At 42.0% G+C, this 26770-nt stretch overlaps 1 protein-coding gene across 10 annotated transcripts in view; it reads left to right on the forward strand.

Annotated features, from left to right (window-relative positions):
- The window catches only part of Pkp4 (plakophilin 4), a 200514-nt gene that overhangs the window by 92703 nt on the left and 81041 nt on the right, over window positions 1-26770 (forward strand). For 9 of the 10 annotated variants that reach the window (XM_052182511.1, XM_052182512.1, XM_052182509.1 and 6 more), the window contains one exon: window positions 20910-21022. The exons of the other annotated variant lie outside the window; for it this stretch is intronic. In XM_052182511.1, the coding sequence (XP_052038471.1) occupies window positions 20910-21022 (113 nt within the window). The remainder of the gene's footprint in view (window positions 1-20909; window positions 21023-26770) is intronic. 10 annotated transcript variants of the gene reach the window in all.

Raw genomic sequence — 26770 nt, forward strand, 5'->3', positions numbered from 1 at the left:
GAAAAGCTAGGTTTCAGTTGTCCCTCAGAAGCTTCTAATCCCCAGCCATTGTCCAAAGCCACAGAGCAGCAGACACTTGAAAAACTTAGGTACAGAGATGAACCTGAAGGAATTCAGTCTTCAGTATGCTATGTGACCAAAGATAAATAACTTAACCCCAAGGCCTCAGTCTCATCTGAGTGAAACACGTAACCATTCCTCAAGTGTATAGTTCTGAGAAGCCATTGCTGTCCTAGATGACTTGGAAAAGTTTAGAATGAGAGGTGACATAGAGTATAAGCTCAGTACATGTCAGTTAATACCGTAACTCTTGATAAATTCACCTGTGGAGAAACCCTAGCATGAACTGAATCCTAGAAGAACCACTGTTTGCAAGGGGTGGGGAAGAAACTCCATTTTACTGGAGAAACAGCATATCCAGAGGAAAAATGACAGGGGAAGAGGGACCTTGCTTCCTTGAACCTAAAAAAGGAAAGAGAATGTCAAGGAGCGAGTCACACCAAAGGTGCAGCAGGGCCCGGCGCAGGTAGTGCCCGCTGGTTTAAAGCACTAACACAGGGAGTGGTGGTACCTGGACAGAACAATCAGTGATGGACTCATGGCAGCCCCTGTAGAGCAGGGTTGGAGAAGAACCTAAGGAAGAAGTGTGTCTGGGAAGAGGAGCAAGAACAAGTCCTAAGACTTTAGGGCTTGTGAGGGTTGGACTGATGTGGGCTTTTAAGGAGGAGGCGGCAGCTGGAGCTGGACAGCTGGGCTGGATGCTGTGTGAGTTAGAAATAGCTTAGAAGGGCCACAGCAAACGGGAAGACTCACAGCCAGTGTTTCAGTGGGAGAAAGTCTACCTACTCCTGAGTAAATGGGAAACTTTTCACTGGTATACTGATGACTAGGGCTCCCCTCTCCTTTTGTGGGGAACAGCACAGACAAGCCATCATGAATGAAGTATCTTGTCGCCGTTCTAGATTTAGAGCTTCACTGTGATCTGCAGAAATACCCTGGAGTATTTCCTATGAAAAGCAGAGGTTACCTGTGACTCCCGAATCACTTCTCATATCCAGAACCAGTTGACAGATCCACTCTCCTGACCCAGTGTCCTGCCTGCCTTGTGGGATCTTCTCTCTTGTTTAAGGTTAGGGGTCTCTGTAGTAAACTGTGTTATCCTTTATTTTCCAAAGGAGTCTGGCTTCTCCCTGTTTTCCTGTGCAGGCATCTAGACATGAGGATGATGTACTCTGGGGAAGGCTCCAGCCGCGGTGCTGGCCTCCGCTTGACTCTTCCTCTGACCTTGCTCAGGACCAAGGCTGTAGCTACCACTCTGAGGCCTCGGGGTGAGCATCTGCTCCAGAGGCTACACTCCCTGCTGGGACAGTCAACCCGACTTCTCCCTGTTTGTTAACAGGGAAGAGAAGCTGCCAACATGAAAACTGTTGCCTGGAGTAATGTTGCAAAACAAGTGTAAAGAAGGTTTCTTTCAATATTTTATAAAGTAGACAAAGAATTTCTCAATAGAATAATGGGAAATAGTAAATAAACTGGCTTGCCTGGACAGTAAAAGAAAAACTTCAATGCCTATCCCTGCCCTACCACTCGATCTATTCGGGCTATTACCATATATAGAAATTACAGTTTTAGCTGGGCTGGGGGTGAGGATTTGTGTTTTATGTAGATCACATGTTTTGCAGTTTAACCACTACAGACTGGGGCATTGTCACAGCAACGAGCAGCAGCCACACATGATACAGTCATTTGAATGATACTTAAGACACGACTTTCTTTTTGTCCTTTCACGATAAAATTGGATCCTCCTTCTTTGAGTATTAGGAGCAGAGAACAAAAATGGCAGTCGGCCCATTGAAGGCTGGGTATGATGAGAGATGAAAACAAATTATCTAAGCGAGCGATCTAACAGCTGTACAGTGCCATGCAAGTGCAGAGGGTGCAAGACACCTGGACGTCTGTAGTACAAGTTCCCTCTTGCTTAGCACTTGGGATCTATCCTGAAATTCCCTTTGAAAGAGATTCTTAATTGATAGGCTGGAATATAGCTCAGTGATGGACTGCTTGCCTAGTGTGTACGAGGAACCTGGGTTCTGGGCTGACAAGATGGTTCATCTGATGAGGGTGCTTGCTTCCAAACCTGATGGCCTGGGTTCGGTTCCTAGAACCCATGTGGGAGAGGGAAAGAACCAATTCTTGCAAGTTATCCCTGTTTTCCATGCCCCCCCACAAAAGAGAGACTGTTCTTATTTTGCAGACTGAAATTAATAGGTAAAGTGCAGATATGGTCTGTAGCCAGAGTTTGCCAGCTTCAGTTTTGGGGTTCGAGCCTATGTTTTATGTGGAAGTCTATAACTAGAGGTAGAGTAGAAATAAAATTAGAATTAGAATTAGAAGGACCCAACCTGGCTGGGACGTGTCAGTTACTAAAGATGCAATAATGGACAAGCCAGTTTAACATTATCAGCCTGGCCTGAGTCATCTGTAAAAGGGACACAGAACACATGAAGGAGTGAGTTGGGGTGCAGTCTCTAAGGAAACTGAAAAGTGTCAGTTAGATACTAAAACTGTTCTCAAGAGTTAGAGCGCTAAAGTACAAAGCATTTTTCTCTTGTACTACAGAGAGAACCTGAGCTCTTTCAAATTTTCTTCCTACATTTATTTATTTATTTAAGCATGTATGTGCACGTGTGTGTGTATGTATGTGTGTGCTCAAGCATGTGTGCTTGCGTGTACCTAGCCCCTATCACTCATATGACACCTTGCTTTCCCACTCCCAAGACAATGATGACTAAATGACAGAGACCTAGTTTATGGTCCAGACTGCCCAAAGTATCCACTAGCTACCTTTTATAGAAACTATTTGTCATGTCTCACTATGACAGTGGTTTTCAATTTTTGGGTCTCCACCTCTTTAAGACAGTCAGAAAACACAGATATTTACATTATGAGTCATAACTACAGAATTATGGTTATAAAGTAGCAATGAAAGTATATTTATGGTTTGCTCACCACAGCATGAGGAACTGCACTACAGGTCCCAGCACTGGGAAGGCTGGCCTCTGATGGGAAGTCCAGTAAAGTTTTCACACACTGCATGTGTGCTTCAGTGTTCCACCCCAGTGAGGCATTTGCTCGCTGCCTGTACCAACCAGTCAGCCGAGACCTCTGCTTCTGGGTCATCACGTGGGCTTCGTTTCTCCCGCTCTCAGCATTCTTTAGTCGCCTGTAGTTCTTCAGGTACAGTTGCAGCCTCCTGGCCCTCTCCCCGTCCACTGTGGCATTGCTCCTGTTGTTGTCCTTACTCAGATCATGTACTGGCAGCCAAGATGCCTAGATCGGGATGGTGAGCTTGCGCCGTTGCTTCTGCCGTTACTAGTGGAGGCACACTCTCAGCAAGCTCCTATTCCTCCGCTTCTTAGAAGCCTCCTGCCTCCTCTTCCACAGTGATCTTTAAGTCTCAAGTGTGAGAGCTGTGTTATAGAATAATATCAGTTGGCTCCACAACTCTGTATTTTGATTGGCTGTGTTTTTCTTTAATGACCTCTGCCTGTTACAGGGAGAGGGATGAGGACCACACGTGCCCATGTATAAATATTTAGAATGCACTTAGGGAACTATGCTAGTTTAGTAAAGTGGTGGTTGTAAATTCTCCTCCAAAATCCATGACTTCACTACTCAAGGTTGTAGATAGAGAATTAAAGCTGAAACACTAAAATATAGCCCAATTTTCAGGTGCCAGGTAAAATTAGCTTCCTGGAAAGTCAGAAAAGCTGAGATGGTACAGGGATGATAGGAATCCAGCCAGCTATCTTTCCAATAGGAGGCGTGATTCCCCCTTGTTGAGCAAGTCTTAAGTCCAATTAGAGAGCCATTGGTTACTCCCTCGGTGTGTGTGGCACTGTTGGACCTTTGCAGCCTTACCATGCTGGTCAGTAATATGGTCCACAGGTGTGTGTCATGGCTGGGTACAATTGCCGGTCACTTCCCTCCCATTAGTCTTTAGGGACAAGGGTCACTTCAGGCTCAGTGACCTGTGCCCTGTGTCTGAAGGGCTTGGTACTTTCAGTAATTAGGACTTCCACCTTGTGGGGTGGGGTTGGAGGGGCAATCACGGGTACTAGCAATAGTCTGTACTGTTTGGGATGATGCATGTATAACTCTAACCAACAATTCAAAAAATGGCTGCTCATGACGTGTTAGGTCTTGTTAGATAGTCTAACAGTTGTTATCAACCTGCAGATTGTGACTCCTTTGGCAAACTTCTGTCTCCAAAAATGTTGCTTTATGTTTTATAACAGTGACAATTACAGTTAAAATGAAGTAGCAACAAAAATAATTTTGTGATCGGGGTCACCATAACACAAGGAACTGTGTTATCAGGAAGGTTAAGAACCACTCGTCTATGGCTGTTGGAGAGAGCATTGTCAGCCCCATGTGAAAATTTCATATGTATTTTTATACTGACTAAATGTACTTTATAGGTTTTTTATAGTAGTTAATAGTGCGGTTCCTTAGACACCTTCACTTATTTTGCCCTCACATTTTTATTTTGTATTTAGTTCTCCCTCCCTTTCTCCTTCCCTCCCTCCCTAAGGTAGGACACCTCTTCTTTTCCCCCATGTACAAAGAAATACTAATTTCTGAGCAGAAATTCTGAACAAATCAACCTTAAGATTTCTGTGCTAAGTAAAATGAGCTAGTCACAAGTGGTGACTTTTTTAGAAGAGATTTGTTTTGATGTGAATGGATGTTTTGCGTGCATGTGTGCCTGTGCATCTGCGTGTGCCTTGCCTAGGTGTTTTGCCTGTGTGTGCACCTGAGCATCCTTTATGTACACTGCCTGTGGAGGCCAGAGAATGAGTCATATCCCCAGGAATTGGCATTTGGAAGAGTTATATTAGCCACTGTGTGCATGCTGGGAATCAAACCCTGTAGAATAGCAACCAGGACTCAACTAATGGCCCATCTCTCCAGCCTCTCGCAAATACTGTATTTTCACTTATGAGATACTTCTAGTATTTAGTTTTATATAAAAGAGAAAATGACAAAATGATGGTTCCCTGTTATTAAGGTGTGGGGAAAATAGAATTATTTTATAATGAAAGTATAGTTTCAGTTTGAGAACTTGAAGTTCAAGAGATGGTTAATAGTAAGGGTTACAACAATTTGATTCTCATGAACAGTTTATGAAATAACATTAATTACAATCAAGCAGTGAGCCAAATAGAATCTCTGTAAAGATTGTCTTTATTAATTTATCTGACAGAGCACCAAGAGAAGTATCTACAGTGGAATCTATTAAGTCAGCCCATTGAAACAGCATATATTTTTAAATAAGGCATTTATCACTATAATAGATTCAATGCTCTTTATGAAACTTGACTCTTAGATACTCTGTATAGGTCCAAATTTAGAAGCAGTAAAATTGGTCACTTGTGGTTTTAAAGTGCAAATAGTTCTTACTCTTATCTTATTTATAAATCAGTAATTTTTGTTGTATATGTTCATTGTACATGGCACTGTGCCGTGTAAAGATATTCCCTTACATGTGTGTATTGTACACTGAACACATACACCCACACACACGCTCTCCTCTTAGTTTCTCTCCTCTGTTTATCAGCCCTCTTTGTTCCCCCCACAGTTTCATGTCTTAGGTGCATATGATTTAATGTACCTTTATGTAATCTAGAAATAGAAAGAGAGAACATGATATTTGTCTCCTTGAGACTGACTTAATTTGCTTAATACTTGATATCCAGTTATATGCATTTTCCCGTAAACGACAGGACTCTCTCTTTATGGATAAAAGAATCTTATTGTACTTACACACTTCGTTTTCATTATCCATTCTTCTGTTCTTCAATATCAAGGTTCGTTCCAACACTTCACTCTCTATCGTGAGTCATGCTACAGTCAATGTTGATTTGAAAGTATCTTTGTGATGTGTCAACCTGATGACCTTTGGGTCAATCAGTACCCGAGAAAGGTATGGCTGGGTCATAAGAGTTTTAGTGGGGATTTTGTTTGGTTGGTTGGTTGATTGGGTGGTTTTTTTTTTATTTTGTTTTTGTTTTTATAGACTTCCATACTGATTTCCATAGTGCTTGGATTATTCCATTTGTTATGTGTTTTCTTAATGACTGTAATTATGAATGGATGGGATGAAATCTTGATCATTGTTATTTTGCATTTCTCTAATGTTAACTAAGGTTGAACATATTTTCATAAATTTATTGGCCATTTCCATTCCATCTTCTGAGATCCTGGTTTGGTTGATTTCTCATTCCATTTTTTATATTCTTATATAGTCTAGATGTTTCTCTTTTATCATATTTATATCTGGCAAAGATTCTTCTTCTCTTCTGTAAACTATCTCTTCACTTAATTAACTATATCCTTTTCTGAACAAAAACCAAAATTATTTCCTTCTTGTCAATCAGCGGACAACCAATTGTCATTTCCTTCTTGTCAAAGGATCAATAAGTTCCTTCTTGTCAGTTATTAACATTATTCTCTGATCAACTAGAGCCCTTAAATTTCTTGGGGCTAGATCCATGGCTCACTGGTTAAGAATATGTTCTCTTCTTGAAGAGAACCTGTGTTCCCAGCATCCACATCAGGTATCTCACAACTGAAACTCAATTTGCAGAGGAGCCGAAGCCTCTGGTTTCCATGGATACCTGCACTCATGGACACCTGCATCCATGTACTGGTAAACACATATGTGTGTTTTTTAAAAATAAAATCAATCTTTAAAGCCTTTCCTATGCTTATAATTACTTTCCCTACTTTTTACTCAAACAATTTCAGTTTCAGGACTTAGAGTAAGATCTTTGAAGTTGGTGTTTGCTTAGGATGAGAGTTTGCTTTGTTTTTCTAAGGCCTTGAGGTCATTGTTATATATTTGAGATTTTTCTGATTTTTTTCTTAATGTACACACTTGGTACTATAAATTTCACTCTTAGAACTGACTTCATTGTATCACACAGATTTTGATACATTGTGATTTCTTTTTCATTTGATGGTAAGATTTTTTTTTCCATCTTGATTTCCTTTCTGTTCTGTTTATCATTAGGCATTGTGTTGGTCAATCTCCGTGAGTTTGCTTTGTTTTCCCATGGTTTCTCTGGCCAGTGATGTCTTGTTTTCTTGCCCTGTGGTCAGAAAACATACACCACACGTCTGTCACTTCTAGTTTGGGTTTGGACGCTTGTCTTGACAGCCGTCAGAACATGATGCCATTTGTTTCTTAGGCCCAGTTGTTTGGCATCCCTTTTCCAGCCCTTTCACTGAAAGACAGCATCTGTCATTATCGGTGAAATGGGTGAAATGTGTTTCTTAGAGACAATAAATCAATGGATCCCGTTCCTTTATCTAATCTGCTACCTGGTTTCTTTTGATTGGGTTGGGTTTTGTTATTGTTTCATGTTCAGTATTTTCTTTTTCTTCACTGTCTTAATTCTGGTGTGGTTTATCTCCTGGAGCTTCTTGGGTATTTGTCTGTCTCTTCCAGCCAAAGGATCTTGTTAGATCCCCTCCTGTGAAGCCAGCTCAGAGGTCATGAATTTATTTAGCTTATTTTTGTCATGGAAAGGTTTTTCTTTCTCTTATAGTTACAAGTGAGTTTTGCTGGATGAGTAGTCTTGTGTGGTATTTGTCTTTCAGTGCTTGAAATATGCCTTGAAATATGCCTTGGTGAGCCCTCTTGGCTTTAGACATAACAGTTAAGGGGCTGGAGAGATGGCGCACTGGTTAAGAGCATTGGCTGTTCTTAACCAGAGACTTGACTTTGATGGTTTGTTTCCCATGATTTTGAGTTAGGATGTGTATGGAGGTTTACGTGTCTTTTTTTTTTTTAATTACTCTTATTCTTTCATTGGGCATGTTTGTAGTATTCCATTAACCAAGGACTTGAATTTGGTTCCCTCTCATTGACATTAGGCAGTTAACAGTAGCTCTAGACATCTGATATCCTCTTCATATCTCTGCCCACCGCATTCAGGTGCATCAGATATGCACACACACACATACATACACACAGACAGACACACACACACACACACATGCACGCACAAGTTTAAACTAATTATTAAGAAATATGTAATTTTCCTCGTGGGCCTGGCTTTATGTATTACTTCTCAGAAGGTTCTAGGACTTTATTTGATTTGGGAAGAAGGCTTTTGAAGTAATAAAGTTAATTACAGTTCTAAATATAACTTCATGGAGCAGAAAATAAAAGCAGCTCAGATTTTCAGCTTTCTGTAACAGAAAGAGCAAGAATGCTGCGTTCCCACTCCACCTCCTCACACCGGAATCCTGTAGCCTTTCCCACTGTGTAGCCTGCCTGCTCTGCCCCACAGCTGCGCCCCAGAACTGGCTTGTGCTCCTAAGAACTTCAGAAAATTGAGAGCCAGAGATGGCCCAGTGGAGTTGGGAGTTCAGTCCCTGGAACTGGTGTATACAAAGCCACATGAGGTAGCAGGTGTCTCTAATCCTAGTATCCCGTGGTGAGGTGGAGGCAAGAGCATCAGCCAGAGTGAGCAAGGAACACCTCAACGAGGTGGAAGTAGAGAAAGTTCAAAAATCGTCCTTTGCTCTCCACATGTGATGTAACATGCACACATAATAAAAAGAATTGCAGACACATACGCAGAGAGCTGAGCCCGCAGTCAGCACTCATTCAGTAGCATCCAGCATTTTTAGTGGCTTGTTAACAAAAAAGAAAGATTTACAACTGCAGATTACATCCAAGTCAAACATTAGCAAATAAATCTCTTCATAAATAATCATATATACAGGATGCAAAGAGTATCCAGTATGCCAGTTTTGAGATTCATACAAATAAATTCATCTGAAAAATTAACTTAATTTTTCCCTTTTTCTTTTTCCTCCCCCCCCCCCCCACGCCCCATACTGCTAGCCTTGTAGACCTAACATATTTAAAGAGAAGTCTTTGTTTGGGGTAGGACTGCAAGGGACTAACCTTGGAAGTTAGAGAATGCTCTATCACTGAGGTTTAGCCCCTGTTCAGCCACTTTATCAAATAAATAGGGAACATACAGACATTCTCTAAGGGTCGTGAAAGACTAAGTTTAAAAAAAAAACAAAAACAAAAAAAAAAAAAACATTTTTTAATGTAGCTAGCCAGCAAGCAACAAGGAATGAGTTGTAACAAGGAATTTTAATCTAAACGTATGCAGTAAACTAATACAGCAGCTGTTTTTCTTTATCCTAGCTAGTTCCCCAGTAATGACACAGAGAAAGGAAGATTTATTTGCAATTTAAAAGCACAATAGCTAAGCATTATAATTCTATTCTAATCCTCTAATCTAATCTGGCTCCCTCCCTGCCAAGATCCCTAAGATACTTGCTTTTTTGTATTGGTCTGACTCTCAGGGCTTCAGGTGTGTTCTCCCAAGGTGCCTCTCTGGACTCCTATCCTCCTGGCAAATCCCCTCCCCCTCTTGCCCCTCCTCCTCTTTGAGATTCATACAAATAAATCCCCCCCCCATGTCTCTCCTGCTCCCCTCCCCTCTCCTCCCCTTCCCTCCTCTTCCTTTCCTCCCCTTCTTTCCCCTCCCCTGTCTGGCAGAAGTCCCACCCTATTCTCTATTCCAGTTACTGCCTTTTTCGGCTTTTATTGACAAGGCAGAGAAGTTTACACAAACGTGAAGCAGGAGATTCTTAATATAAGCCTTACAATGCCATGTCTGAATTGAAGCCAGACAGTGGGAAAGAGAAATCAGCATTTGACTAATAGAAGGGTAAACTAAATAACGCACAATAACATTATGCCTATATAAGTGGCAGAGGAGAAAGCACTAGTTTAGACAAAAGACAGAGTGACATCAAGGCTTGTGAAGTGGGTATCATTTTGCCTGTGGCTACATTGTGCTTGACCCTAAGTCATCAGTTCAGATATGGCCTGACTCCTGTCACTCCACATCCTTGATCGGTAACTGGCTTTATAGCTATGGGTAGAACATTGGTCTTTCTTAATCATGTTTCTGAAGAAGCCAAGGTAAGCTTTGACAGTTTAGAAATGAATGATACTCTTGATGAAATTACATATATAAAATGAAACACTTACTATGACACACCCCCCAGTCACTTCTTTCATCTTGAGCTCAATAACCAGCCTTTACTTTAGCTGGCTAGAGTAGAACACTCACACACACACACACACACTCCATAGAGTGGAAGAAACACGTTTTTTTCTTTCCTATTAATTTTCAATTGTTGAAACCATTTTTAAAAGCTAGCCTCATATTTTGTGGTATTTTTGTTAGATTTCATAAGGAAAGGTTAGATGTAGTCTGTTTTCTTCTACTATTTTTGGCTGTATATACAGAAAATGTTCTACATAGAGAAAATAGGAGTTCATGGATTTAGTGTTCATGGTTTTCCATTTTAACAAATAATGATCTGTGTGCATTATTATCATGTACTGCCCAGTCGGTTCACCCCAGGTGACCATCTTACATTAGAGGACATGTATCATGCTTCTTCGTTGTTTGTTTGTTTGTTTGTTTGTTTGTTGAGACAGGGTCTCACCATGTAACTCTGGCTGGCCTGGAACTCAATATGTAGACCAAACTGGCCCCAAACCCACAGAAATCAGCCTGCCTCTGTATTCCAAGCACCAGAATTAAAGGCGTACATCACAATATCTAGTACATCATGGTCTTACTAGTTTTCAAATACATATGCAGTAGGAAGTCAGTAGAGGTTACTGTTATTATTACTGTTCTTTATAATTTCTTAATATGAGACTCAAGGAAATATCTAAACAACAAAGAGATTACATTTTAAAGAAAAGAACGCTATGCTTTAAGCATCAGTTCTACCAAATCACTACTGTATTGGAAGATAGTGTCTTCAGTTGTCACGTGACACTGACAGGCTCCATATTCACTGTCCTCTTGTACCTTTACCCCAGTGTTTACTTAACAGCAGGACTCTCCAAATATAAAGAAATAACCATGCTGGGGAAACCTCAAGCAATAAACAATTTTAGTAGAATTACTTTTTGCATACACAGAGACACTTTTTATATAGCACATGTATACCTCTGCAGAGGAAAAGCTAAATGAAAATGAGAAGGCATCGCTTGACAACATCCCTTGCCTGTTAAACCAGGTTTCAACAGTGATTTGCAATGGATGCAGAGCTGGCCTGAGAAAGGAGGGGACTGGATGATTTAAAGATAGATAAATGTAATGGGCGGCTGAGGGGACAGTGAACAGCACCTCTGAAACTGGGGACAACACCCAGTGCCTCTTAAACTATGCATTCAATATTAAGTCCACAAAACCTCATCTCTGAGACTCCTGACAGCTCGAGCTGATGAAGTGCTGACAGCCAAGGTCCAGCCACACTTCTGCCTGTCTCTCCATGACTTCAGTTAAAAGCAGGACATAGTTTTTTATACTTTTTGTCCAAATTGCTTTTGTTGTTTTTTAAAGAGATGAATTTTGAATGCTTTAAGGACTTCAAAAAGGATCATCCATAAGATACTATCTAGGCCTTTACATAAAATATTTACAAATAAATAAATTTTAGGAAATTTGCTGTCAATTTGACATTTATTACACAAAACGATGAATGAAATGTTCAGCTCATGCTTGGATCAGTGAATTGGACAGGTGCCGTGGCCAGGACTGAGCTGTGGGCTGGAGAAAGGGCAGTGGCGTTCACAGGAGGGTCTCATTTCAGGAGTGTGGGACAAAGACTGAAGAGCCTTGAGTGACAGGTATAGGAGATCATGAGCAGTCTCTGTAGTGAGACACCAAGGGAAGATCTACTAATGTCCTGGCTACACTGATGGTTCTTGTTTGAGAAAGACAATGTTAATTTTTCAATTCTTTTATTTTGTTTTATCAGAGGAAACTAGTTAGTAGAAGGGACATTGGTCTGATGTACCTATTACCTAGTTAATTATATTTCTGAAATTAATTGTGTACTGATTAAGGATCTACTACATAGATATTAAACTATGACAGACATTTTGGACACTGGATCACCCCTGTTGAACCAGCTGAGTTCTTGAGACTGAAGGACTGATAGGTTAGAAAATAATAATTAGACTCATTGCAATGAACATTTCCCAGTAAAGCTTTTTGGACAAACAGGTATAATGTGTCACATCGCAATTTCCATGGTGAGATGATATTTTATCATTTTTATTTTTTTGTTTTTTTTAAGGGGGTTGCTGAGTGGATGGTGGATATGAACGGACAGGGAGATGAGTGGGATTGAGGTGCATGATGTTATATTCACAAAAAATCAATAAAAAGTTTTTAAAACAAGAAAATTATATTTTACAGGATTTCTCAGTGGTTTTGAGTAGGGCAGTACTTGAGATCCAGCCAGGGGCCTTCTGCCATCTGGTGAACAGTATCAGGAGTTTACAAACTGTGCCTGCCTAGATAGAGCATTACCCTAATTCATTCCTCCTTTCGATATAGGGAAGATGGGGATACCTACATTAAACATGTCATCAGAACAAGACATCTTGCCTGCTGCCTTGAATCTTACAAGTCTAATTAGGACCCATGCTGTTAATGACTTCAGTGCCTGGGATGGCACTGGGTTGTTAAAAGCAAACAGTGTAACTCACCATTAGTGAAAAGCTAGTATAGGTCACAGGATAAGGAAACGGACCAAGAAACCCTGGGGTCATGAAGCTGTGCCTTCAGACGAGAACAATTTCAGTATTAAATGAGAAATATTAAGGAACACAAGAGAGAGGAGCAGGATCCTCAAGGAGGCCAGAGAGCCAGGAGGGGATCCCTGGACGGGAAGGGAGCCCTGGACAGAAAGGCCACTCTCTGGTCTGGAAGAAAAGGGCAGTGGCTGTGAGACCAGGAAAGCAGGGATTTCATTGGTCGCTGAAAAGCAGGCCCTGCTGCTCTTTCTTCTTCACTGTCAGCACCACTGTCATGGTAACCATTCCAGCTTCTCTGTGGTCAAGAGGCTGACAGCTAGACTTAAGCACACGGTGGATGCAAGTGGGCGCATGAGGCGGAAAGGCTTTTGCCTCAAAGCCCACTGAACTTTCACACACAAACGGCGAATGTATGTCCTTTACCAGGAGAGATAAGGGATTGTAAGAGGGAATACTGTTTGCAGGTGTGCTGACTGCAAGATTATATAACATGCTGGTGAATACTATGAACACTTTATGCTAATAAGTTGCGCTTGTGTGGGGCCAAGAGAACTCCTCCTCCTGGAAGGCAGCTCAGTGTCGGGTGTGGGGGAGTGCATAGTCTGTACAAGAGAGAGTTGTAGGAAAAAGAAGTATTTTTAGGAAAGAACTACATTGCAGTTAAAGCCTAGTGAGTATTCTTAGTAACCCAGAGGTGGGGAATATTCTGGGTAAAAGATGAAGCTTGTAAAGAAGGTTTGTAAAGCAGATAAGACTTCCTTCCACGGGGCACAGCTGGGAAGGGTCAGGAGATACAGCACCATGGCCGTTGGAGAGGATTTAATGACGGTGAGAAGGATGGACACCCACGGGGGGGATGTGGGCCCTGATTTCAGGACCAACACCGAAGGCTTTGAAGCGGCAGCCCAAGTGCAGCTATTTCTGCCTGTTGAAGGAGACGGGAGTGGAGGTATCCAGGAGACCAGAGGAGGGCACGGTAACCTCATACATGGATAGATGGTGGAATCCCTAGTGTTTCTGTTTCAAAAAATACAAGGAAATCATTTTCAGGAGGAAAAGAGAGAATTGAAACCTGGGAGTTTAGGCAAAGGTATAAACCTAAGGAGGAAGGGAACCAGGAGGAAAGAAGAGATTTCAGCCTGAGGAGCTTGCACAAACAGATGGATATATTTAAAAAAGGGGAAAAAAAAGACCTAGATATCTCAGAAATAAAAACTATTTTCTTTGGGACAAACCCAGTGTATGAACTAAGACCTAAGAAAGGCACTGATGATTTTAATCTGGAGGAATTCCTCGTGGCTGTGGCTCAGAAAGATAAAGAGAAAACATGGGGAGATGGGAAAGTAACCATAGTGTATGCCCACCACGTGAACCCACCAGATGAACCCACCATGTGAACCCACCATGTGATCCCACCATGTGAACCCACCAGATGAACCCACCATGTTAACCCACCATGTGAACCACCACGTGAACCCACCATGTGAACCTACCTCGTGAACCCACCAGATGAACCCACCAGATGAACCCACCATGTGAACCCACCACGTGAACCCACCATGTGAACCCACCACGTGATCCCACCATGTGAACCCACCAGATGAACCCACCATGTTAACCCACCATGTGAACCACCACGTGATCCCACCATGTGAACCTACCTCGTGAACCCACCAGATGAACCCACCAGATGAACCCACCATGTGAACCCACCACGTGAACCCACCAGATGAACCCACCACGTGATCCCACCATGTGAACCCACCAGATGAACCCACCATGTTAACCCACCATGTGAACCACCACGTGATCCCACCATATAAACCACCACGTGATCCCACCGCGTGAACCTTTCTTTTTTTCACCTGAATGGAGCAAACAGAGCGAATCAAGCCTTTCCTCTGCATTGCTGAATTCCTCACCTGAGCAGCAAAGCCAGCGTTCCCCTCCAGAGAGGTGGGGCTCAGGCTTGACTATGAGGTGTCCCTACATGGTTCCCCTGATGGATGCTATTTTGAGAGGTTCTGGAAGCTTGAGGTAAAACCTAACAGGAGGAAGTAGATCATTGCTATCCTTGGGGGTAGCCCATCCCTGCCCCCTCTTCCATCTCTTTTTTCTCTGCTGTCTGGATGCTGTGATGTGCACTGTTGTGTTCTGTGTGTGGCCCTCCCCGCCATGCTGGACTGACTGATGTCTGAAGCCCTGAGCGTCTACATTTGAGGGCTACTGAGCATGGAGAGTTCTGGTCTAGGTCCAGAGCTCTGCAGAACTTCAGTATCACCACAGAGCAGTGATGCCTGTTTCTTATTGAACACAGTCCTGTGTGGCAATTATAAGGAGAACCAAGAGTTTGATGCTTGGGAAATTTGAAAACCTAAATGACTGGTAAACCTAGGAGGCATATGTTGGCTATATCAGCATGCAAACTACAGCATAGGCGAGGTAGGCGCCCACCAAGGCAGAGGGGAGAACTAGCCCAGTGCCATGAGTGTGGGCATTGGGGCTCACCTGTACTGCCAGCTGAGGCGGAGGTCCAGCTGCTTTGAAAGATAATCCACAGCCATTATGAAATAAAGTTGATGATGTATATATCTTTAAATGTAAAAGTTCCCTTCTGTATCTGTTCTCTGGCTCATATACACAAGATTTAATCAAGAATGTTTGTTTTACAGAATGCTTATAGTTGTTAGGCAATTAGAAACAATTCATAAGTCCATGATGAGAACATAAATAAGTGTGTTATTACCATAAAATGGGATCATTGATCGGTGAAAATTAATGAGCAAGAGCTACCCATACTGATACTGATATCTCAGAATCTTATGATACCAAGTGCAATTTGCAAACAAACTATACCATATGCTATTTACATAAATGTAAATATAAAGAAGCAGTAACATAAAATATTCATGAGAATACTATACATCAGATCCAAGGTACTGATGTTTTCTACAAAGGAGTGAGAGGGAAAAATGAGATCCAGAAATGAACCATGAAAATGTGTAAAAGAAACCAGCAGAAGACCAGTCAGGGTGGGGCTTGTGGAGAGTTTTCTGTGCAGAGATTTGTCAGATCAATGCCTGTACAGAGGGAAGGAATAGCAGGATTGGCGGGAAGGGTACCAACCCCAGTGCTTACTGACAAAGCCTTAGCCAGGCCCAAAAGGAAGCCTCCCTAAGCCCAGCCCTTCCAGGGCCTCCTCTGTCAGCAGCTGGGGAGGCCGGCCAGAGGGTGGTGTGCCCTGAACAAAGGGGTTGGTATGTTGATAGCTGCTGAGTGAGCTAGGGCAGTGAACCCTTCTGCTTGGACTGGGCAGGCCTGTCCTCCATGTGTATTGAAAACACAGCGTAATTTGTTCTACTGTCCTGAGGCTCCCTCTCTCTGTCTTTATTAAGTATTTCTGACTGGAATGAAGTTAAGATGAAGAGTCTTGCAATGGTCACACAGATCACCTTCAGAGCATATTGGTACCTTCACTTTCTTCATAAGGTTGTGGCTTTATTTGATGGATTCTGTGGATAGTCCACATGCTATCATCAGAAGTTCTTTTCATTCTGTCTCCATAATGGATGTGGTTTTGTATGACTATATAATGCCACCTTCCTCATCAGTCAAAGAAGACAATAGAAACAGAATTATCAAATGCTTATAACCTGCACTCCTGTCTGGGACAGTCATATATGGTGCTTAGACTTATATTCTATAGAATATTCGATCTCAAACCAAGCAAACATATATTTCATCTGAACATGCCCAGAGTTATTAGGTAACAGTTGCATGCAGATCCGTGCTTCCCAGTTCCTGGCCCTCTACCTTCCGCACTGTAATCAAGTCCTGCTAATGAGACGTGTAGACACGTAAGTACTGTTGATAAGTCAGTGATTAATGTTCAACTCCGTGTACTCTGGGAGTGGTAGAAATATGACATAGACTTTTACTAGGACGTTTAAGTAATCGTCCAACATGGACATTGTCTCCACGGAGTTCCAGCTTGGATTCATTGGCCTTCCCGACACTCCCCCCTGGGGAGGTGCTTCAGTGTTCCTAGTGACACAGGCCGACGCTCCTAATTAAGGAGTCCACTTAGTGTTTATTAGTGACTTTTCTCACTGTGACAAAGACCAGAGAGCAAAGCTTGAGTCCCAGCTTCCACCACAGTTTACAAACTTCTCCAGAAACTTAGTCAGATAAAGTGGTGGTGCGGCCCCAGGACTTAGCGCACAGCCTGCTTGGAGGTGATTTCTGTGTGAAGAACATGACCTTAAGACCTGATTCAGGAAGTACTGCAAGTAGGCAGGGTGGAGAGAGAAGCAGCCTCCTGTTTCCTCGAATGGTCTACAGGTGAGCGTGCTTCACTGTCTAGCCTGAGTTTATCTTAGGTTAGGCCAGGCCCAGTCACTTGCCTCTGGCTATAAGTACAGAATTATGAGAACCACTGAGCATAGCTAACAGGTAGCCCACAGAATGGGAGAACAACTTTACTAGCCACACGTCAGACAAAGGGAAATTTCTTCTACAGTTCCTTGCAAGGTTGCTTCAGAGGTCATAGAAGATGCCACAAACACAATTTAGTCATCTATTATGATAGGATTTTTTTTCCTATTAAAAAAATTCTTTTGTTTTTCATGGCTATGTTCTTATTTGAAATCTTACTCCAGTGTGGTAACTTGGATGGACCTCAGTGGAAAAGCATGCCAGCCCTCAGTCCCAGTTTGTCATTGAGAATAGGATACAAAAGCTGTAGACCAGGGAAGGTGGCCTGGAATCCACAAATAATCTCGTACTGGACTAGCCTGATACAAACAGCCAGCGTGGTGGTGGTGGGGAGGTGTATCTAATAACAGCAGAGTAAAATATATGAAACAGCCAGTGTGGTGGTGGTGGGGAGGTGTATCTAATAACAGCAGAGTAAAATATATGAAAAATAGACATCACCCCCCCCCCCCCCAAAAAATATCTCCCAAACAAAATACTTCAAACATTGTGAGGTAGGCATGATGCTTACCTTATCTTAGCCTGGTACAGCGTAGTGTGGACCCGCCTGGCCCTCGCTGCCTCATTACCTATCAGAGTCTGTGTCCCACACTGTTAACCAGGTGCTGTTCACGTGCACCGTGTCCCTGGAAAAGGGTCTCGGTATCAGAAAGGGATGGGCAGTTAAGGATCCTTTCTTTAAATTGTTCTGAGATTGCTTCCTTTACATGCAGAAACTGTTTCTTTTCCTTGGTCCCATCTGTTGATACTTGCGGTTAGTTCCCATGTTGTGGGTGTTCTATTTAAAAAGCGATTGCCAAGTTTCAGTGGTCCATGTCTTAAGTTTATGTTTTTGATCCCTTTGGATTGATAGTTGTATAAGACAGGAAAGGTAAGACTCTACTAGCCTTCATTCTTCCGCAGCATGAAACCCAGTTTTGCCAGTACTACTTGGTGGCTACCCCCACCCCCACCCCACCCCACCCCCACCCCATCCCCGCATTTTTTTTGGTGGGGGCTCCTTTGTCAGAGATTATGCAGACTTGGCTTTGCTATTTCCAGCCCTCCGTTCTATTCCATTCGTCCACCCATCTACGCCTCTGCCAGTACCAGACTATCCATCACTGCAGCCCTGTGCTGTAATGTGAGGCTGGGTATTGTCATAGCTCCAGGATTGTTCTTATGTAGCACTGCTGTTTGTGGTCTTTTGTGGCTCCATATGAATTCTTGTATTATTTTTTTTCTAAACCATTGAAACATGGAAATGGAAATTAAAACATGGCATGGAAAATTTGGTGGTATTGTGTTACTTCCATAAATTAATTTTGGTAGCACAGATAGTTTCATAAAATCTTTCTACCTTGAAAGATGAGTGTTTTCCTATTGTCTAGTATGTTCTGTGATTTTGTTTTTTGTATCTTAGGATTTTCATTTGTTTCTTTGTTTAAATATATGTTTTCAAATACTTAATTTTAACTGGTTATACTCTCAGGACTTGAGAGGCTGAGGCAGGAGGAAGATCTGTACAAGTTCCAGGCCACCCTCCCTGGTCTACAGCAAACTCTAGGCCAGGCAAAGCAACACAGAAAGATAGACCCTGCCTCCTGCTGCCCCTCATTCAACCAAACCTTACTTTGGGGGACAGTACAACAGCAAAGGAACCAAAGGGGATGGTTAACAGGTAGCCCACAGAATGGGAGAAAAACTTTACTAGCCACACGTCAGACAAGGGGCTAGTTAGTACAACAACGTTTACAAAGAATTGTAGACATTAAATACTAAGAAAATAAAGTGCCCAGTCGTCAAATGGGCATATCAACTTGATAGACAGTTTTTAAAGTCACAGATGGGTAACAACTATCTTTAATAGTGTTCAGCATCCCTAACCATCAGAGAAATGCAAAGGAAAGCTACTTTAAGATCCTGTCTCACCCCCATCAGAATGGCTTGCATCAACACATCTGTCTGCAAAAGTTGGAGAGGATGTTGAGAGAAAGGAACCCTGTCCAATGTTGGTGGCTGTGCAGATTAATACAGCCGTTGTGCAAATCAGTCTGGAAATTTCTCAAATGGGAAAAACAAAAGCTAAAAATAGAACTACTGTGTGATACTATCTGTCCAGAGAACTCCATATTCCACAAAATAGATATTTGTGCCCCATTATCCACTGCTCTTTTATTGATAATATCAAAGGATTGGAACCAACATTCTATCAACAGATGAATGGATAATGAAAATTATATATATATATACATATATATATATTAATCTGCTATAAAAACTGAACTTTGCAGAAAATTTTGCAGGAAAATGAAATAAAAACTTTTTTGGAAAATGGGTGAGTTTAGACTGCATAATATGAACCAAGGTCATACAATTGCAGAAAGGAAAACCAGCATGTTCTCTCATGCAGAGTCTGGGCAATAATATATGACTATTTAAACACATACATGTGGGTGTAATATACGTGAATAAAGAAAACAAAATTTATATATGACAGGATGCAGAAGGGCTAAAAGCAGCTAATGAGTACAAGTTATGAAATATTTTTAAAATCGATTGTTTTTCTAGTTCTAATTCTGTCATATTTCCTTCGTATTCAATAGCGAAAGTATAAATTTGAATGTGAAGCTCTAGCTTCCATTCTAACTGTATAGAAGTTCATTATGTTGTATTTAGACTTTAAATCTGGTTAATTTTGGTGTGTGATATTTTGTTATTTTCAAGTTTCTATAATAATGGTTACAAAAAATAAAAGTACAGATAACTATCCTAAGAATAGTCCGTGGAATTTACAAAGCCAGTGCTGTCAAGTGGTTACTGCAGACCGTCAGCAGACTTAGGTAAATTTTATGACAGATATCAACACAGCCATGACTATTCCTTAGTGGTCAAGTGCCTGCTATTTTGAACCATTAGTCACTGTCAGACTAAACTACTTACAGCTGCATAGACGTGCAGGCAGATGTTATGGTGCACAGGACCCTGATGTAATTTTTGCAGGTATTGATTCTACCTTAAAGTTTTAGCAAGTGATGTGTCTGGTAATCTGTTGGTATTCTATAGAACAATGTACTCTCTGTTTATCAAGACCTGTCAACCTAGCAATATGAGAAGCGCAAGTGCAGAATAAGTACTTAATCAAATTGGTTTGCATTTCTGGTAGAACATAAAGAATATTTCTATAGCTATCTTTTTTCCACTTCTTAGGACAAGTTCAGAGTCTATGATACAGCATGTTCTTTTTATTTGTTTGTAACCCTCTGCAAAGTAGCAATATAAATAAATACATTGTAAATAGAGCAAACTTTTTTAGTTATATTAAAGAATAAATATGTCTAGACACTTACCATGGAGTTCACTATATCCTCAGTGCAGTGACTTATATCAGACATGGTACCATGAGTCCCATCATGTTCTGACATGTGGTCCAGAAGGAGAGAGATAAAACTCAGCTGTTGAAGAGGAAGAGCTCAGGATGGTTGGTTGGCACGTAACATCTGCACACCTTTAGTTTAATGGCACACTCTGCAAAAGTCCTGTTTAAAACCTTCAGCAGAATTAAAGTCAACAAGGGCACATAAGCATCTGCATGTTTTCAGTTCCAAACATTAGCTAACAGTCAAGTGTTCTCATCTCAGGCACAACGCCTCGCTGTAGCTTTATGTGATGGGTATGTTCCTGTGTTTCCTGTGACAAGCATTAATTCTTATCTGTCTGAGCAGCCAACCTGGTCGCCTTATATGCCTTTTATTTCCTTGACTCACAGGAACTTCAGTTTCAACGACTCACCCGAGAACTGGAAGTGGAAAGGCAGATTGTTGCCAGTCAGCTAGAAAGATGTAGGCTTGGAGCAGAATCGCCAAGCATCGCCAGCACCAGGTACAGGGCCAGCGGCTCTCTCTTTATGCACCCAAATTCCATGTCTTAGTAAGTGAGCAGGGCTGCGGCTGTAGCATGCCGTTCCTGTTAACTTTCATTCTGAATTTGACACCAAAAATGTGTCTTTATTTGCCTTGTTAGAAGCTGCTGACAGCACTGATTATGCTTCAGTCCTGCGCTGAAGTGTTGGTCACAGCATTGGTAAGCCTCCCGACACCTGGCATGCTGACCACTAATAGGCGCAGCACAGTCAATGGCTGTCTGTTTGGTAAAGCGAGTTGGCTTGTGCTCGGGCGACGTGGTGTAAACGTTTCAAACTAAGAAACATTTCTGAGTGGTATGGTTTAGGTGGCCTTTAGAAATGCCTTCAATTTACTTTCAGTTTTTGTAAAATCTGTGAAACTGCTATATACATCAATTACTCTGTGAAATAATCCAAAGTGTTCAAATATGGTAAGTACAGACAGACGTAGTCAAATATAGTAGTTACAAAAATGAGCATTTGATTGGAGAAACCCATTTAATAACAATTTGTTTTTATTTAAATGGCCTTTTCTACTATTTAAAAAGATCACTGTTGTATAAATTATTACCATACACTCCACATGTTAAATCACTGCTTACCTGTAGCTATCCTTCTTGAAAATTACATGTTACTACAAGGAGACATTATTTTTATCATTCGCATTTCTAAGCTTGGTTCCGTGACCTACACACTGCATCCCCGTCTCATCAGTGGTTTCTAACTACTGAATTATTGTCCACAGTTTCTTCTGTAGCTCACTGGAGACAATGCCTTTTTACTGAATAAGATGCTGCTTGTAGCTTCTTGTTTCTAGTTCGTGCCTTGTGTGGTTTTTAAGCTCTTGGATTTGGTTGGCCTGGGTGTCTCAGCCTCGGGTGTGTTTAAGTTGGCAGGGGGTTGCATCTGAGTGATTAGACATAAAGCACCCAAAGCCTTTTAAACAAATGGGAAGTCCTTTTCCCCTTTTAAAAGTTTGTTTGTTTACTTTGTGTGTTAGTTATGCGCGTGCTCATTCCATGGTGCACATGTGGAGGTCAGAACACCCTGCAGGAGATGGCAGGAGATGGCTCGTCCCTTCTGCCGTGTGTGTCCCAGGCTCAAATTCAAGTCACCAGGCATGGTGACCGGTATCTTTACCCACCGAGCCATCTTGTTGGCCAAGACACTCTTTTATACAGATAAAATACTTACACAAGATGTAATATAAATGTTGAATTACATCTTTTGGTAACCAATGAAATAATTTACCAAAGAAAGTAACATTATAAAAGGAAAAATTATCTGTAATTTTACTCAATAGTTTTTTTGAAGGTATCAGTAGTTTTAGCATTAAAAAAGAAATCTGCAGATCCAGAAATATGATGTGATGTGTGTTTTTATTAAGGACAAGCCAGGTGAATAGAAAAATAGAATTTCTTATATTCATAAGAAAATCCTCCATTAGAAGGGCTGGGAAGGACACCTGTCCCTGGCAATAACGGACTCAGAAAAATCAGATTTATTCTATTAAAATTCTACAAATAATTTCCGTATCAATTATATAAGTTGATATTTAAAGAAAATGGAAAAAAAAAGTGTGTGAGGAAGGTAGAGGAAACACTAAGCTTTGAGCTGCCTTTGCCCAAGGCTGGATAGTTACTAGACCCCAAGCTAAACACTGAGTTGTGTTTAATTTCCATGCAGAGACCAAGGAATAAAGGCCTGGGTATGTATAAGTTGGCACATTTGAATTTAATTATCTCATTAAGTTGTATCCTACAAAGGCATACACACAAGGCAAATACCATACACACACAATGTGTGGATTTGGAATCCTACTGGAACTGTCCACATTATTCAGGAATCGCCATCTTTGGGACTGTCACCTCTAAAGATGAGCCACAGTCCGATTTTGTAAAACACACACCCCAATGCGATTCTTCCAGTGTATGCCTTTTCGTAGAAGCATCCCCTTGTGACGGCCCTTCCTAGTGAGAGGTTCCCGACGACGAATGTAGCACAGACACAAGAATACTTCGTTGTGTGTGGGGGGGAGGGGCAGTTTGATATGCTAAACTGTGTTACAGTGTTCTCATTTGGTAAAAGTTTGCATTGAAATATTTCGTGGGGGGAAAAACCTTGTAACCAGTAGCCATAGTCCAGTTTCTAACTCTCCAAACCAGAAGCCACTAGAGAAATTTTGAAAGGCGTGCATAGTGGGAGTAGAAAGGATGCTCCCTGAAATGTTGTTGGCGAAAGTAGAACAATTAGAAGAACTTGGTTGTCCATCAGGACAGAATTGGGACGTGAGCTGTAAGTAGGTAGTTGAGAGTAATTAAAATGAGCTGCGTGTACCAGCGTGGACATGTTTGCAAAGCAGGCCTTTGATTGGAATATGACGAAACAGCCAACAAGAAAAAGGGCCAAAGAGACACAGAGAACTCACTGTGTGTGTGTGTGTGTGTGTGTGTGTGTGTGTGTGTGTGTGTGTGTGTGTCTGTCTGTCTGTCTGTCTGTCTGTGTGTCTGTCTGTCCTGTAAGGTTGTTTTGTTTTTAAGCCCTGACTTAACTCTGTGAGACAACCTCCAAAGATGTCACTGAGCTCACTTTGTACTGCCATCTACTCCTGGGTGTGGGGCCTGCCCACCCCGAAGAGTGGTTTGTTTCCCCAATGAGACTCTTGGGGAAAACAAATTTCTTTTTTGCAAGTGGCTATCAATTGGAGTTCATCTCTGGGTTAGAGGTGGGGACTGGTGTCTACTTTCAGCTTGAGGACCCATCTAGAGCAGACCCGTGTCGCCCCTGTGCATGCTGCTTTGTTGAGTTCGCATGTGCACTTGCCCTGTGGTATCTAGAAGGCCTTGATTCCTGGTGTCCCCCATGCCCTCTGGCTCTTACACTCTTTCCACCTCCTCTTACACAGAATTCCCTAAGCTCCGAGAGGAGGGATTTGATGGAGACATCTTTATAGTTTAGTCAGGAAAAAATGGGCGTTTTTTGTTTTGTTTTAGGTTTTTATTGTTTTTTATTGCATATTTGATTTATTTACATTTCAAATGTTATCCCCTTTCCTCGTTACCCCTTCGAAAACCCCCTATCCAATCCCTCCTCCCCCCTGCTTACCAACCCTCCCCCCTTCCACTTTTCTGACCTGGCGTTCCCCTACACTGGGACGTCGAGCCTTCATAGGAACAATGGCCTCTCCTCTCATTGATGTCTGAAATGGCCATCCCCGGCTACATATAACTGGAGCCATGTGTCCCTCCATGTGTACTCTTTGGTTGGTGGTTTAGTTCCTGGGAGCTCTGGGGGCATGGTTGTGAGCATAGGGTCCCCAATGGAGCAGCTAGAGAAAGGACCCAAGGAGCTGAAGAGGTTTGCAGCCCCCAAAGTGGGTGTTTTATCACCAGTTATCTTCCTTAAGATTTTTGTCAGGAAGAGTATGGTACTTTGTAAGACTTAACTTTTTGACTTCTTAAGATGCATAAAAAGAAAATAAAAAGTGTATTTCATTGACGTTGTATTTGCCCGATGTTTGCCATCGTTGTCCTCACTCTGAATGAACTCCGTGGCACAGTGAGCTCGGACTCGGGCACTTGCAGGATTTGAACACTGAACAGTTCAGTTCCCTCGCACTTGCACCCTCAGTGTGCCCTGCTGAGAACCTTAAAACAATCTCAATGAAAGGTCAGATTTTCTATTAATCACCCCAGAAGAAGTGACCCAAACAAGGCAGTGAAAAGCTAACTTTATACAACTTTCTATTTGTTTCATTTTCTTGAATTCTAGTATACAAGCTAGCCATATTGATGCATTCATACTGCTCCTGATGAGGACCTGATGGTGTCTCTACCCAAAGATGATGTATGCTACTTAACTTGGTCACTAAACCTTGAGAAGCTCTGACAGTAGGTGAAGGTACTTATTCCGAGTACAGTGTTAATATTTTATCTCATGCAAGCACATTTGAAACACCTTTAAAATACAGAAACTAAAAATAAAGTGTGAGGATTAGGAGAAAGGGGTGGTAAAATTTAGAAGGATGAGATGGAGCCAAGATTAAAATAGAACAAAAAGAAAATGTATATGTAGCATGCTTTGCATTGCTGAGGTCGAGACCCAATTTTGCTCTGAGCTTCATACCAGCCATGCTGGAGACAGAAGTGTGCACAAGATGGAAACCTCACTAATGAATGTCACGGTGTTGGCCTGTACAAGATGCAGATGCACCAGGCTGCCCTGCAGGATCCTCCCATCCTGGGTGCCAAGAGAGTGCTTTCCTGTGCAATCACATTGAGAGAACTGTTGGGCCTTCCGTGGTCTCTGCCAACAGATTGTAGAAACAAACTCATAGGGCCATTTCTCGTTTCAAATGGAATATAGATAGATGAAATGGCACTGTTGCTAAAAGTGATTCCCCTGGGAACCAATCCTGACTTGTAGCTTGGCCCAGGGTAATATTTAGCACATGTCGGTAGATGAATTGCTTTCAGGTCGGCTGAGCAGGCAGCCTGCCATGACTTTCTCTCTGCGTAGGTTTTGGGAGTCATGTGAGGCGAGGGATGCTGAGATGCAAGGCGTCCTGTGTTGCACTTCACTGCACAGGTGTGTTATATGCACATTAATGACAAAGATGGCTTCCAGGAAACACTATACTATACACAGCACAGGAGCCACACCGAAAAATGTGTCCTCAGAAACTTCACTTGCAGATTTTGATGAACAAGAGCACAGTGAGCTCAGACTCACTCGGGCACTGGCACTGTGGGTCTGAGGGAGACAGTTAGCTGGGGTTAGGTTTAACCCGTGCCCATCTCGTTGCCTTGGAGCTCGCCCTCATTTGTTCCCGGGAGCATGGAAAGGGAGGAGGGAAGGGGTAACCAAGACCATGTTCTCAATACGTATTTTATTGACTACAGGTAAATAATGGTCACCTTAGGAGATTTGTAAAGTACAAGTTAAAAATAAAGAGAAAATCCATAATTCTGCCACAGAGACAACTACTATATTTAAAAGTCAGGTATACTGTATATAAATCGCAGCAAATCCACCCCTTTGTAGAACAGTTTTCTGGTTTCTAACTAACCCAATTGGCACAGAATTGTATGGTCGCCTTCACGGTCCACAGGGGATTTTCATCCTCATCCCCCAAATGAGACAGCTACTTTTAAAAGCTTGCTACATTTCTTTCTGTTCAAATTTTTTCTTTAAATGAAAGTAATTCCCCATGAGTGTCCTCTCACCTTGATCTTTAAGTTGCACTCTAACATGCCAGGCTTATTAGCTGAACAACTTTTAATGGTCCCCACTTGTCTAGCAAAAATCCCACGGAAGCAGTAGCTGGAGCCCAGGGATGCTCATTTGGCAACAGCTGGAGATTCCTGCAGCCTTCCAAAGGCTCCGCACCGAGCGGAGAGGTGGCCAGGGGAAATACTAGCAGCTGACGGACTCAGCCTTCGGGTGCGCAAGGTGTGGCCTGTGTTCACGTCTCATTCAAGCAAGGAAATTACAGTAGCTGTTCATCTTGCTGGGTCACAGACCTGGCAAGAATAGAAAATGCAGTTAGGGTAGAAATCAGTCAGTGGAAACACGAGGCTTAGGATTCTTGAGACTCTTTCTTACATTTTAGCCCAGAATTTGAAGGGTGGTAAGAGACTCAAGAACCTATTCGCCGCCCCTTGCTTCTCAAGTTTTAAATGGTGAAAGTGTGTGTCTTTGCAAGCTAGAGAGCTGTTTCTCATACT

This window comes from Apodemus sylvaticus, chromosome 5 (assembly GCF_947179515.1).
Source record: "Apodemus sylvaticus chromosome 5, mApoSyl1.1, whole genome shotgun sequence".
Taxonomy (NCBI): Eukaryota; Metazoa; Chordata; class Mammalia; order Rodentia; family Muridae; genus Apodemus; species Apodemus sylvaticus.